This window comes from Anoplopoma fimbria, unplaced genomic scaffold, assembly GCF_027596085.1.
Source record: "Anoplopoma fimbria isolate UVic2021 breed Golden Eagle Sablefish unplaced genomic scaffold, Afim_UVic_2022 Un_contig_9214_pilon_pilon, whole genome shotgun sequence".
Lineage (NCBI taxonomy): Eukaryota > Metazoa > Chordata > Actinopteri > Perciformes > Anoplopomatidae > Anoplopoma > Anoplopoma fimbria.
The window spans coordinates 1-15,000 of record NW_026553853.1 but is presented as its reverse complement, the minus strand read 5'-3'; the positions used below and the strand labels follow the sequence as shown (position 1 = coordinate 15,000).

At 37.7% G+C, this 15,000-nt stretch overlaps 2 protein-coding genes across 2 annotated transcripts in view; both read left to right on the top strand.

Annotated features, from left to right (window-relative positions):
• The window catches only part of LOC129116872 (CST complex subunit CTC1-like), an 8,025-nt gene extending 5,778 nt beyond the window's left edge, over nt 1-2,247 (top strand). Inside the window, exons 6-7 of the mRNA XM_054627548.1 lie at nt 1,805-1,919; nt 2,007-2,247. Coding sequence (XP_054483523.1) covers nt 1,805-1,919; nt 2,007-2,128 — 237 coding nt within the window. The 3' untranslated portion in view covers nt 2,129-2,247. The remainder of the gene's footprint in view (nt 1-1,804; nt 1,920-2,006) is intronic.
• Nucleotides 2,248-13,334: 11,087 nt separating this feature from the next.
• On the top strand, nt 13,335-14,959 carry LOC129116870 (RLA class II histocompatibility antigen, DP alpha-1 chain-like; the record flags this gene model as incomplete). Its single annotated transcript, XM_054627546.1, is given in 6 exon segments — nt 13,335-13,389; nt 14,610-14,657; nt 14,660-14,713; nt 14,716-14,777; nt 14,779-14,893; nt 14,952-14,959. Coding segments are annotated over 6 exon segments (342 nt in total), but the record flags the coding sequence as incomplete, so codon positions are not given.
• Nucleotides 14,960-15,000: the final 41 nt, after the last annotated feature.

The following is a 15,000-nucleotide window of genomic DNA, read 5'->3' as shown; positions in this document are numbered from 1 at the left end:
GGTGTGTGTATTTACCTGTCTCTCTCTCTCTCAGGTGTGTGTATTTACCTGTGTCTCTCTCTCTCAGGTGTGTGTATTTACCTCTCTCTCTCTCAGGTGTGTGTATTTACCTGTGTCTCTCTCAGGTGTGTGTATTTACCTGTGTCTCTCTCAGGTGTGTGTATTTACCTGTGTCTCTCTCAGGTGTGTGTATTTACCTGTCTCTCTCTCAGGTGTGTGTATTTACCTGTCTCTCTCTCAGGTGTGGTATTTACCTGTCTCTCTCTCAGGTGTGTGTATTTACCTGGTGTCTCTCTCTCTCTCAGGTGTGTGTATTTACCTGTGTCTCTCTCTCAGGTGTGTGTATTTACCTGTACTCTCTCAGGTGTGTGTATTTACCTGTGTGTCTCTCTCAGGTGTGTGTATTTACCTGTCTCTCTCTCAGGTGTGTGTATTTACCTGTCTCTCTCTCAGGTGTGTGTATTTACTCTCTCTCAGGTGTGTGTATTTACCTGTCTCTCTCTCAGGTGTGTGTATTTACCTGTCTCTCTCAGGTGTGTGTATTTACCTGTCTCTCTCTCAGGTGTGTGTATTTACCTGTCTCTCTCTCAGGTGTGTGTATATTTACCTGTCTCTCTCTCAGGTGTGTGTATATTTACCTGTCTCTCTCTCAGGTGTGTGTATTTACCTGTCTCTCTCTCAGGTGTGTGTATTTACCTGTCTCTCTCTCAGGTGTGTGTATTTACCTGTCTCTCTCTCAGGTGTGTGTATTTACCTGTCTCTCTCTCAGGTGTGTGTATTTACCTGTCTCTCTCTCAGGTGTGTGTATTTACCTGTCTCTCTCTCAGGTGTGTGTATATTTACCTGTCTCTCTCTCAGGTGTGTGTATTTACCTGTCTCTCTCTCAGGTGTGTGTATATTTACCTGTCTCTCTCTCTCAGGTCTCTCAGGTGTGTGTATATTTACCTCTCTCTCTCTCTCTCAGGTGTGTGTATTTACCTCTCTCTCTCAGGTGTGTGTATTTACCTCTCTCTCTCAGGTGTGTGTATTTACCTCTCTCTCTCTCAGGTGTGTGTATATTTACCTCTCTCTCTCTCTCAGGTGTGTGTATTTACCTCTCTCTCTCTCAGGTGTGTGTATTTACCTCTCTCTCTCAGGTGTGTGTATTTACCTCTCTCTCTCTCAGGTGTGTGTATTTACCTCTCTCTCTCTCAGGTGTGTGTATTTACCTCTCTCTCTCTCAGGTGTGTGTATTTACCTCTCTCTCTCTCTCAGGTGTGTGTATTTACCTGTCTCTCTCTCAGGTGTGTGTATTTACCTGTCTCTCTCTCTCTCTCTCAGGTGTGTGTGTTTACCTGTCTCTCTCTCAGGTGTGTGTATTTACCTGTGTGTCTCTCTCTCAGGTGTGTGTATTTACCTGTGTGTCTCTCTCTCAGGTGTGTGTATTTACCTGTGTGTCTCTCTCTCAGGTGTGTGTATTTACCTGTCTCTCTCTCAGGTGTGTGTATTTACCTCTCTCTCTCAGGTGTGTGTATTTACCTCTCTCTCTCAGGTGTGTGTATTTACCTGTCTCTCTCTCTCTCAGGTGTGTGTATTTACCTGTCTCTCTCTCAGGTGTGTGTATTTACCTGTCTCTCTCTCTCTCTCAGGTGTGTGTATTTACCTGTCTCTCTCTCAGGTGTGTGTATTTACCTGTCTCTCTCTCAGGTGTGTGTATTTACCTGTCTCTCTCTCAGGTGTGTGTATATTTACCTGTCTCTCTCTCAGGTGTGTGTATTTACCTGTCTCTCTCTCAGGTGTGTGTATTTACCTGTCTCTCTCTCAGGTGTGTGACTCTGATGACCCTCTCCTCCACTTCCTGATGTGTGTGTGCAGCAGTGATGTTGTGTGTCGTCAGCTCTCTCTCACCTGTAGAAAACAGAGCAGCCAGAGATCAGAAGGTACTGAGATGTAACCGCTGTACTCTCACCTGGTCAACACCTGCAGGCCGGCGGCCATGTTGATGAAGTTCATGTTGTTTGTTTCAGAGATGAAGAGGTTCAGCAGAGGAGAACGAGACTTCATGACCAGGGTGACTCCTCCTCTACAGCTCACCTGTCTGCACCTGAACACTGATGATGTCACCGTCAGCACACTGATACGCAGGTGATCGGTCACAGGAAGAGGCGGAGCCAGCTCACCTTTCTTTGAATGTAGTTTCTCCATTTTACAGAATGTGTTGATGTTCTGTTTATAGAAGTTATTAAATCTTCATTTATTCCTCCTGAAGTCTGTTTCAACTGTTATTTCACATCCTGCTACCAGTCCCTCACTCACCTGTTGTCATGGCAACACGACCCTCACACACCTGTTGTCATGGCAACACGACAGTCCCTCACTCACCTGTTGTCATGGCAACACGACAGTTCCAATAGTGAAATTTGATGACTGTAGCGCCGTCAGTCATCATTGCATATATACAGTATATATGTATATGTATATGTATATGTATATGTATATATATATATATATATATATTATATATATGTATACATATATATGTATATGTATACATATATATTATATTCATGGCATATATATCCCTATAAATATATGTATTATATAGTTTCTCCACCTGTATGTCATGGATATATATATGTATAGTTTCACATCAAACTGATATGTATACATGAACACTATTCATCTACAAAGAGTTGTATACAGCTAACAGGTCTACATATGTATATGTATATGGCAGAAGTTTCTTAAGGTGTTTGAGTATATGATCTTTTATACAAGTATACATATATATTGACATGGTTCCATGGTCCTTGACAAGGTTCCAGTCATTGACATGTATACATATATGTATACATATATATATGTCATATATAAGGTTCCATAGGTCCTTGACAAGGTTCCAGATATCATTGACAAGGTTCCATATATATATATATATGTATATATATATATATATAGTTTCTCCACCAGAGGACGCTGTTTCACATCAAACTGGCTGAACACTGAGTTCATCTACAAAGTTGCAGCTAACAGGTCTACATTGAGGCAGAAGTTTCTTAAGGTGTTTGAGGATCTTTTAGGGGCCTTGAGGAGGTTCCAGAGGTCCTTGACAAGGTTCCAAAGGCCCTTGACAAGGTTCCAGAGGTCCTTGACAAGGTTCCATAGGCCCTTGACAAGGTTCCAAAGGCCCTTGACAAGGTTCCATAGGTCCTTGACAAGGTTCCAGAGGTCCTTGACAAGGTTCCATAGGCCCTTGACAAGGTTCCAGAGGTCCTTGACAAGGTTCCAGAGGTCCTTGACAAGGTTCCAGAGGTCCTTGACAAGGTTCCATAGGTCCTTGACAAGGTTCCATAGGTCCTTGACAAGGTTCCATAGGCCCTTGACAAGGTTAAAGGTTTAGGTGATCAGTTATATTGGATATGTTATTGATCTGTTGTGTATTCAGTTTGTTCCCCCAGCAGAATGAAAGAACCTCCTTGTGATCAGTTTATGTTAATGAGCTGTTCCTCATCACCTGCTCAGGTACGCTGAGCTTCACCTTCTGGAGCTGGAGGAACCGTGATCAACCTGTAGGTGGTGGATGAGTTCCTTCTCTCTCTCTGATGTTCAGCATCAAACTTCTGCTCCTGGTAACTGATGACTCATCTGCAGCTCTGTTTCTGATTGGCTGCTGAACAGGAAGTGAAAGTAAAGAGTCGGGACTTTCCAGAGACGCTGGTTCAGGTTTCTGACGACAAAACAGAGAAAAGAGAACGAAACAACAAACTGCTGAACAGAGACGCTGCTGCTGAGATCACATGACACTTTCTCCTCTTGTGTCAATAAAGTTTTTACAGCTCACTGTGTCCTTCAGTGTGAAATCACACTCACAGTAATAACGAGAGTAATAAAGTTCATCTTGTTTACTTCAAATCATGGTTTTATCTGCTACTACCATTATTATTGTATTATTTCTTGTTATTATTATTATAATAATTATTATTATTATCATTATTATCATTATTATTATAATTATTATAATTTTTATAATTATTTTTATTTTTATTATCATCCATCCATCCATCTTCCGTAACCTGCTTATCCAGTTAAGGGTCGCAGGGTGCTGGAGCCGATCCCAGCTGTCAATGGGTGAAGGCAGGGTTCACCTGGACGGGTTCACATCAGGTCTCCAGCCTATCACAGGGCTACATATAGAGACAAACAACCACTCACACTCACATCCACACCTACGGGATATTCAGAGTCTTCATGAACCTAAGCTGCATGTCTTTGGACTGTGGGAGGATCCGGAGAACCCGGAGAGAACCCACGCTGACACGGGGAGAACATGCAAACTCCTCACAGAAGGTTGTCCAGCCCGGGAATTGAACCCGGGCCCCTCTTGCTGTGAGGCGATGCTAACCACTACACCACTGTGCAGCCCTTTATTATCATTATTATTATTATTATTATTATTATTAGTCACATTAATAATTATTATTCCCTATATCATTATTATAATTCTACTATAGTCATTGCTGTTATTATCAGTGTTCTTATTGTTTCCTTGGTTACTCTGCTTACTACTGTGATTATATGAATCATTTATGTCATAAACACTGAATGTGTTGTATCTGTTATGCTGTTCATTCTGGTCACATGACATCTATTGACTTCTGTCCATCCTGGAGAAGGATGTAAGGACAAGACAGGTGTTCTCCAGAGGAGGTGACTCAGAGGATTGAGGGTGTAAGGACAGAGGATGTGAAGGACAGAGGAGGTGAGGGTGTAAGGACAGAGGATGAGGGTGTAAGGACAGAGGATGTGAGGGTGTAAGGACAGAGGATGTGAGGGTGTAAGGACAGAGGATGTGAGGGTCTAAGGACAGAGGATGTGAGGGTCTAAGGACAGAGATGTGAGGGTCTAAGGACAGAGGAGGTGAGGGTCTAAGGACAGAGGAGGTGAGGGTGTAAGGACAGAGGATGTGAGGGTCTAAGGACAGAGGATGTGAGGGTGTAAGGACAGAGGAGGTGAGGGTGTAAGGACAGAGGAGGTGAGGGTGTAAGGACAGAGGATGTGAGGGTGTAAGGACAGAGGAGGTGAGGGTGTAAGGACAGAGGATGTGAGGGCAGAGGATGTAAGGACAGAGGATGTGAGGATCTAAGGACAGAGGAGGTGAAGGTGTAAGGACAGAGGAGGTGAGGGTCTAAGGACAGAGGATGTGAGGGCAGAGGATGTAAGGACAGAGGATGTGAGGGTCTAAGGACAGAGGAGGTGAGGGTCTAAGGACAGAGGAGGACAGTGAGGTGAGGAGGTGAGGACAGAGGAGGTGAGGACAGGACAGAGGATGTAAGGACAGAGGATGGTAAGGACAGAGGTGTAAGGACAGAGGATGTGAGGACAGAGGAGGTGAGGACAGAGGAGGTGGAGGGTGTAAGGACAGTGGTGTCCTCTCTCTCTGGAGGACAGAGGAGGAACGTTAGGGTTCTACAGGAGAACAGACGGCGTTGATCAGAGAACATGGAAGCAGAATAATGATGTTCATCTGTTTGAACTGGTCTTGTGTTCAGACATCAGTGAGACAGAAACACACTCCCAGATGTGTGTGAGTGTGAGACACAACATCTGGACCGGAGTCTGAGCTGCTTCACCCGGAACTGATGACGGACAGCAGCTTTATTCTCATTGGCTGCTGACCAGGAAGTGAAAGTAAAAGGCAGACGCTGCTGCCTTCAGGTGCTGCAGGAACCCCCAGTGTCCTCACATTGACTGAGTGTTTCAGCAGAGAGCCTGAAGGCATGGTGTGGTCTGACTGTGGTCTGACTGGTTCTGCATGGTGTGGTCTGACTGGTTCTGCATGGTGTGGTCTGACTGGTTCTGCATGGTGTGGTCTGAGGGTTCTCTGGAGAAGCAGAGGAGGAAACACAAACACAAACAAGTTCACCAAACAAGAGACAGAGAGGTTTGAGGTCATGTGACCTCCGATCTGACTGTCAACTCATTCATCAGTTCATTTACTCAAATGTGTTTCATAAATATCAAACTGTGTTTAATGTATTTAATGTGTTTAATGTATTTAATGAATCTAATGTATTTAATGTGTTTAATGTATTTAATGTGTTTAATGTGTTTAATGTATTTAATGTGTTTAATGTATTTAATGTATTTAATGTGTTTAATGTATTTAATGTGTTTAATGTATTTAATGTGTTTAATGTATTTAATGTGTTTAATGCATTCAATGTGTTTAATGTATTTAATGTATTTAATGTGTTTAATGTGTTTAATGAATTTATGTATTTAATGTGTTTAATGTGTTTAATGTATTTAATGTGTTTAATGTGTTTAATGTGTTTAATGTATTTAATGTATTTAATGTGTTTAATGTATTTAATGTGTTTAATGTGTTTAATGTATTTAATGTGTTTAATGTATTTAATGTGTTTAATGTATTTAATGTGTTTCATAAATTAATGTATTTAATGTATTTAATGTGTTTAATGTATTTAATGTATTTAATGTATTTAATGTGTTTAATGTATTTAATGTGTTTAATGTGTTTAATGTATTTAATGTGTTTAATGTATTTAATGTGTTTAATGTATTTAATGTATTTTAATGTATTTAATGTGTTTAATGTGTTTAATGTATTTAATGTATTTAATGTGTTTAATGTGTTTAATGTATTTAATGTATTTAATGTGTTTAATGTGTTTAATGTATTTAATGTATTTAATGTGTTTAATGTATTTAATGTGTTTAATGTGTTTAATGTATTTAATGTGTTTAATGTATTTAATGTATTTAATGAATTTAATGTGTTTAATGTGTTTAATGTATTTAATGTATTTAATGTGTTTAATGTATTTAATGTGTTTAATGTATTTAATGTGTTTAATGTATTTAATGTGTTTAATGTATTTAATGTGTTTAATGTATTTAATGTGTTTAATGTATTTAATGTGTTTAATTTAAATGTTTTTAATGTGTTTAATGAATTTAATGTGTTTAATGTATTTAATGTGTTTAATGTATTTAATGTGTTTAATGTATTTAATGTATTTAATGTGTTTAATGTATTTAATGTGTTTAATGTATTTAATGTGTTTAATGTATTTAATGTATTTAATGTGTTTAATGTGTTTAATGTATTTAATGTATTTAATGTGTTTAATGTATTTAATGTGTTTAATGTGTTTAATGTGTTTAATGTATTTAATGTGTTTAATGTGTTTAATGTATTTAATGTATTTAATGTGTTTAATGTATTTAATGTGTTTAATGTGTTTAATGTATTTAATGTATTTAATGTGTTTAATGTATTTAATGTATTTAATGTGTTTAATGTATTTAATGTGTTTAATGAATTTAATGTAAATGTGTTTAATGTATTTAATGTGTTTAATGTATTTAATGTGTTTAATGTATTTAATGTGTTTAATGTATTTAATGTGTTTAATGTATTTAATGTGTTTTATGTGTTTAATGTATTTAATGTATTTAATGTGTTTAATGTATTTAATGTATTTAATGTGTTTAATGTATTTAATGTGTTTAATGTATTTAATGTATTTAATGTATTTAATGTGTTTAATGTGTTTAATGTATTTAATGTGTTTAATGTATTTAATGTATTTAATGTGTTTAATATGTTTAATGTGTTTAATGTGTTTAATGTATTTAATGTATTTAATGTATTTAATGTGTTTAATGTATTTAATGTGTTTAATGTGTTTAATGTGTTTAATGTGATTAATGTTTATGTTTTAATGTATTTAATGTGTTTAATGTATTTAATGTGTTTAATGTATTTAATGTGTTTAATGTATTTAATGTTTATGTATTTAATGTGTTTAATGTATTTAAGGTATTTAATGTGTTTAATGTATTTAATGTATTTAATGTATTTAATATGTTTAATTTATTTAATGTGTTTAATATATTTAATGTATTTAATGTATTTAATGTATTTAATGTGTTTAATGTATTTAATGTGTTTAATGTATTTAATGTGTTTAATGTATTTAATGTATTTAATGTGTTTAATGAATTTAATGTGTTTAATGTATTTAATGTATTTAATGTATTTAATGTGTTTAATGTGTTTAATGTGTTTAATGTGTTTAATGTGTTTAATGTATTTAATGTATTAAATGTGTTTAATATGTTTAATGTGTTTAATGTGTTTAATGAATATAATGTATTTAATGTGTTTAATGTGTTTAATGTATTTAATGTAATTTTTAATGTGTTTAATGTGATTAATATGTTTACTGTGTATTTAATGTGTTTAATGTATTTAATGTGTTTAATGTATTTAATGTATTTAATGTGTTTAATGTGTTTAATGAATTTATGTATTTAATGTGTTTAATGTATTTAAGGTATTTAATGTATTTAATGTATTTAATTTATTTAATATGTTTAATTTATTTAATGTGTTTAATGTATTAAATGTATTTAATGTATTTAATGTATTTAATGTGTTTGATGTATTTAATGTATTTAATGTATTTAATGTGTTTAATGTGTTTGATGTATTTTTTTTTTTTTGTAGTTTATTTAGCAGGGACAAAGCAGTGCACATTATTACAAACATGACATGGCAAGGCCATGACACAACTTGCAGATGTGAATACATAAAAGGTTTGTAGCTAGATAGCTAATTTGCAACCTCAGTCCCTGATCAGGCTACCTATTCTAATAAAATATATACGGTAAGTCACCTAAAATATACAATTATACAATTAAACAATATATAGGCCTACAGTATACAATTATACAAATATATGCTATCTTAAAACATACTTCCTATAACATTAAAACCTTGTGCAGAAAGAAGAAACAATATGATGAGTGTGACCTTCAGCCAGTGTTTCAGTTGTCTGTTAAATGTTTTAAACTCAGTTTGTGTTTTTATTATAGTTGGTAAATTGTTCCACATTTGAGTTCCAATAACTGAGAAACTCGACTGGCCAAAAGAAGTTTTGCGCACCTCTGCTATGCAGTTGCCGTTCACTGCTCCTCTGGTGGCCACCCTTCTTGTACTTATTTTTGTTACAAAAGGACATAATACAGCAGGAGCAAGATTATTTGCACATTTAAAAATTAGTTTAAGAGAAGAGAACTTCATAAAATTCTCAAAGCTCAAGAGATTATATTTCTTTACTATGATGCAGTGGTGCCACCTTATTGGTTTCTGATCCAATATCTTTAATGCCTGTTTGTATAATGATAAAATAGGTTTAATTGATGTCTGGGAGGCTTGGCTCCATACGGTGATGCAGTAAGACAAGTGAGACAGTATCATGGCATGAAAAAACAGTAAGGCTGCCTTAACAGGTATATGATGCCTTGTCATTCTAAAACAGTTCAAATTTGTTCGGAGCGTTGTAGTGAGTTTCTTAATGTGTTTATTAAACTTAAGCTGTGAGTCTATGATGATTCCTAAAAATTTAAATTCATTGACTTGGTCAATTGTGTCCTGGTCAATTTTGATAGAACAGGAGGCTTTCCCTCTTATAGAAAAACACATAGATACTGTCTTTTTAATGTTAAGAGTGAGATGGTTGTCTTTGAGCCAACGGGATACATCTTCCATCTCCTTAGTTAATATGTCCGCTGCTGCGCTTGATGTTCTGGCTGACGCATAAATCACTGTATCATCAGCGTACATTTGGCAGTTGGATGACCGACAGCAGGTGGGCAGGTCATTTATGTAGAGACTGAAGAGCAGAGGCCCCAAAATCGATCCCTGCGGAATACCTAAGTTTGCAGCTAATGGCAGTGATAGCTCAGAGTTTATCCTGACCCTCTGCTCCCTATGCTCCAGGTATGAAGCAAACCAGCTTATGGCCGGTTTTGACATATTAAAAGTGCAGAGCTTGTTTAGAAGTATGTTATGGTTGACGGTGTCAAAGGCCTTTTTAAGGTCTATGAATACAGCCCCCACAACATTACCTCTGTCCAGACTACTCTTGATATTCTCTGTGAGGTAGCAGTTCGCCAGTTCTGTTGAGTATCCTAGTCTAAAACCAAACTGTTTATTGTTAATGAGACCATTACTCTCAAGATGGTCTATTAATTGCTCTGTAACAGCCTTTTCTAAGATTTTGGAAAGAGCAGGCAGTATAGAGATTGGTCTATAGTTACAAGCCTGGTCTTTTGCACCCGCCTTAAAAATCGGTGTTATAATAGCTTGTTTCCAGCTTTGTGGAAATTTGCCAACTCTGATGGAGAGATTTACTAAGTGTGTTATGGGTTTCACCAGGACAGAACAATGAGTTTTAATGAAGGCTGTATCAAGTCCAAACGCGTCCTTTGCTTTAGAAGCATTTAGTTTGTTAATGATTTTAAGTGTTTGTTCCTGACTTACCTCCTTAATATGGAAGAGCTTTGAGGGCTCTGAATTTGTGGGCAGGGATAAGATTGCTGGTTCAAAATTCTCTGCTAGCTCCTCTACTGACCTTTTAAAAAAGTTATTAAATTCATTTGCTATAGCTGAGTTATCTGTGCTATTAACACCATTCACTTCTAGTTCTGTAATTATTTTCTGTTGACTAGGTTTAAGTTTAGTTAGGCTGTTCAGGTGCTTCCATAATGCAGTGCTGTTCCCTTCAGACTCCTCTATTAATTGCATAAAATAGGCCGTTTTTGCTTTGCGCAGTTCTCTGACTACTGCATTTCTCAGTCCTTTAAAAATAAGATGATCAGTATTGGTTTTAGAGAGCAATGCTTTTTTCAGTGCATAATCCCTTTTTTTCATTAACTGGCGGATATCATTCCCAAGCCATGGTAAAGAAACCTTTTTTGGTTTCTGCTTAGATATCCTAGTGTATTTCTCAGTTATTTTTGTTAAAATTTTCATCAGGGAATTACAGCAGTTTTCTAAATTGCTGGATTGTGTTACACTATTCCAGTCTGTGTTATTAAGATCATTTTTTACTTCGACTATTTTATTTTTGGGGATTACCTGGTTCCCTGGTTTGCTTTTGTTTGCAAATTGTTGGAAGCGCTGTTTGGTGAGTTTTCGAGCAACCAATATCATATTATGGTCAGAGAGCCCTGTTAGAAGATTGTACACTCTTGTGATCCGCTCAGGTCTGTTAGTGACAATCAAATCTATCATAGTTTTACTTGTTCGAGTAACCCTTGTTGGGCCCTTTACCATTTGCTGTAGGCTATGTTTTTGTAGTAGCCTTTTTAGTTTGATCCTATGGCTTTTCTCTAGCCAGTTGATATTAAAATCACCAAGAAAAATAGATTCATTGTGGCTTTTCACATGTTTAAAAATTGTGTCTAAGTCATCATAAAATGAAACCCCATGGGATGGTGGATTATACAAAACAACAATATTAAAATTCATCTTCAGAGATAAAACAACATTTATAGCCACACATTCTAGAGATGTATCCAGTTTCACTTCGTTACATTTCCAATAGTCTCTCACATAGATTAGTACCCCCCCACCCCTGTCAACCCTGTCCTTTCTATGACAGGTGTAGCCGGGGACGTCGATCAAACTAGTTGGAATGTTTCTATGCAACCACGTTTCGGTCAGAGCAAGGAAATCCAAGTTGGAATCTGTTAACAGATGTTGAATTTGTTCATGTTTTGGCAATAGACTCCGAATGTTCAAATGTGCGCCCAGAATGCCATTTGGTTTAGATGTCGGTTCCCAGATTACTCTTGCGTGGTTTACAGTCTGAAAGAATCTGAGTTCTCGCTGTTTTCTTGCTGATCGGGCGACGTTACCGCTGTCGTGTGGAACCCCCGCTGACCCGGCGAATGCGTCCATTCCCGAACCAGAACGCGGCTTGCACCTGAGCGGTCCACCTGCTGCACCCTCCAGAGGAAGGCTCGTAGATGGGCCAGGGTTTAATTGCACGTCCCCAGCCAGAAGAATCAGGATAAGCAGTACATTGAAACTGTGGCAAAGGTCTCTTCTCCGTTTGTATAATTTCCCCAACATGACACGACGGCCGCGGTATTTAAATTGTTTGGTGTCCAGGTGAGTGACAGAGTTGTTTTGTTTACTTGGCTTTCCGCGGTGGGGGAGGTCAAGTTGGTTTGTAATCAAGTAGATTGTAAAATGTCCGTACCCGAAAGAGTTCAGTGTCTGTGTTTCATTCATGTTTACCTGCTGTGTGTCGGCTTGGTCCTTTTGTTTGGTTTTGTTACAAGGTGGGCTAGGTGGTGGTAGCATCCACAGCAAAAGCCAACAGCAGAGCAATTGTGCGCAAAAGTTTCTTTCATCTTTCTGTTCGATGTGTAATTGGCGTCTGTTCTTTTTTCTAGTGTCCTTAGTTCTTAGACAAAATGCAACGACTAAGCTGCCAATTAAAAACAAGGTAACTAAGTAAAAGAGGGTTTGAGTGGAGCCTGACAAACCACTCAAGCCTTCGGCAGCCATCTTTTTAAAAAAAAGATGTGTTTAATGTATTTAAACTCTTCATCAATCAATTCATGAAGTCATTGCTCTTCTTCTTCATAAAGACTTTATGATACATATCAGTAGAACGTTTCTACATTCAGACTTCTGGACTAAACTTAACTTTAAATAAACTGTAAATACATTTGACTGATTTGTTTGTAAACAATACATTAACTTATTTTTATAAACTATTTTGATCTTTTGTTTTCATTTATTAACAATAATCATCCAGTAAAATCTGAAATGTTGAAGAAACAACGTCTGAATTTAAAGATCTTATTTTGAAAACCCAATATTATAACAAATCTCACATTTATCAATCAGCTTTATTTTGAAAAGCCTCCATGAATGCAGTATTGATTATTGATTGGGTCGTCTCCAGCTGTCCTCATGTCTGTGTATTAAAGTTCATGTGAGCAGCTGCCTTCCTTTACCTGGCAACTCATGACATCACACCAACTCTGCTCTCTGATTGGAGGTTCAGTTTGTAAGAGATCCACTGCTGCTGGAGATCCAGTCAGTCCTCCTCAGTCTGGTTCAGGTCTAGAGTCCAGTCTGGTTCAGTCCTCCTCAGTCTGGTTCAGGTCTACAGGTCTGGTTCAGGTCTACAGTCCCAGTCTGGTCTACAGTTCAGGTCTACAGAGTCCCAGTCTGGTTCAGGTCTACAGAGTCTCAGTCTGGTTCAGGTCTCAGTCTGGTTCAGGTCTACAGGTCTACAGAGTCCCAGTCTGGTTCAGGTCTACAGAGACTCAGTCTGGTTCAGGTCTCTACAGAGTCCCAGTCTGGTTCAGGTCTACAGAGTCTCAGTCTGGTTCAGGTCTACAGAGTCTCAGTCTGGTCTGGTCTCAGGTCTACAGAGTCTCAGTCTGGTTCAGGTCTACAGAGTCTCAGTCTGGTTCAGGTCAGAGTCTAGTCAGGTCTACAGAGCTGATGAAGATGAAAGATGAAGGTGATGGTGGTCTTCGTCCTCTCTGGTGTCCTCTGTGTCTCAGCTGACGGTAAGTCTCTGTCTCACTACTCAACTCAACAACAGTCAGTCAGTCCGTTTGTTTACTAACAGTCTGAACAACAAAGTCAGTCAGTTTGTTTACTAACAGTCTGAACAACAAACAGTCAGTTTGTTTACTAACAGTCTGAACAACAAACAGTCAGTTTGTTTACTAACAGTCTGAACAACAAACAGTCAGTCAGTTTGTTTACTAACAGTCTGAACAACAAACAGTCAGTCAGTCAGTTTGTTTACTAACAGTCTGAACAACAAACAGTCAGTCTGTTTGTTTACTAACAGTCTGAACAACAAACAAACAGTCAGTCCGTTTGTTTACTAACAGTCTGAACAACAAACAAACAGTCAGTCAGTTTGTTTACTAACAGTCTGAACAACAAACAGTCAGTTTGTTTACTAACAGTCTGAACAACAGTCAGCCAGTTTGTTTACTAACAGTCTGAACAACAAACAGTCAGTTTGTTTACTAACAGTCTGAACAACAAACAGTCAGTTTGTTTACTAACAGTCTGAACAACAAACAGTCAGTCAGTCAGTTTGTTTACTAACAGTCTGAACAACAAACAAACCTTGTGAGTTCGCTGACTTCAAACACAAGACAGGAGTCGAACCTCAGCCCAGTTTCATAGATCATATGAGTTATGAAGAAGGAACTTATGAACAAGCTGTGGCTGATCAAAGAGACCTGCAAACAGAACCTGAAAATTGATCTTAAAGCCTACAAGGACTTCCCACTGAACGAGGTAAACACTAACACTTGTTTATTTATTATTTGTGTCTTCAGCTGTTTAAACTCTTAACGTCTGACTTCCTGTTGTCAATAAAATAAACTTTATTGAACATAAAAGTAAATAACAGCAGCTTCATGAAATCACTTTATTGATTAGCTTTCATGTGCTCATTAAGCTGCTGATATTTGATTTATTTTCTTTACACTTCAGACAAAACTTAGATTTTAATATTTATTGTTGATTAAAGAACAAGAAGCCAGCGTTCCTCTAAGAACAACAACAACAATCCGACTCCATCCTGATTCTTAGATCGACTCTCTTCTCCTCAGTAGGCCACGCTGTCTGTCTGCTGACAGTCTGAACAACAAGCAAACAGCCAGATGTTGGAATGACTCATAATAATAATCAGAAGGAGAGCGTTTCACTCATCAAACTAACCATTCATCATATTCATCTTTCATAAGAGCTGTGTTCTGTTCAGATCCTCCTTCCAGTCCGGTGATCTACACCAGAGACAAGCAGAACCGGGAGAGAAGAACACCCTCATCTGTCATGTGACTGGTTTCTATCCTGCTCCTGTGATGTTCTCTGGACCAAGAACCAGCAGAACGTCACTGAAGGAAGCAGAACCAACGTTCCCTTCGTCAACAAAAGACGGAACCTTCAACCAGTTCTCCTCACTGGAGTTCATCCCACAGCTGGGAGACATCTACGGCTGTACGGTGAAACATCTGGCCCTGGACCAGCCGCTGACCAGGTTCTGGGGTGAGAAACCTTTATTAACATCTTCCCACAACAAACAACAGCTCAGTTCTGTCTCCAGATGTGGAGGTGGGAGCTTAACCTCCAGATGTGGAGGTGGAGCTTAACCT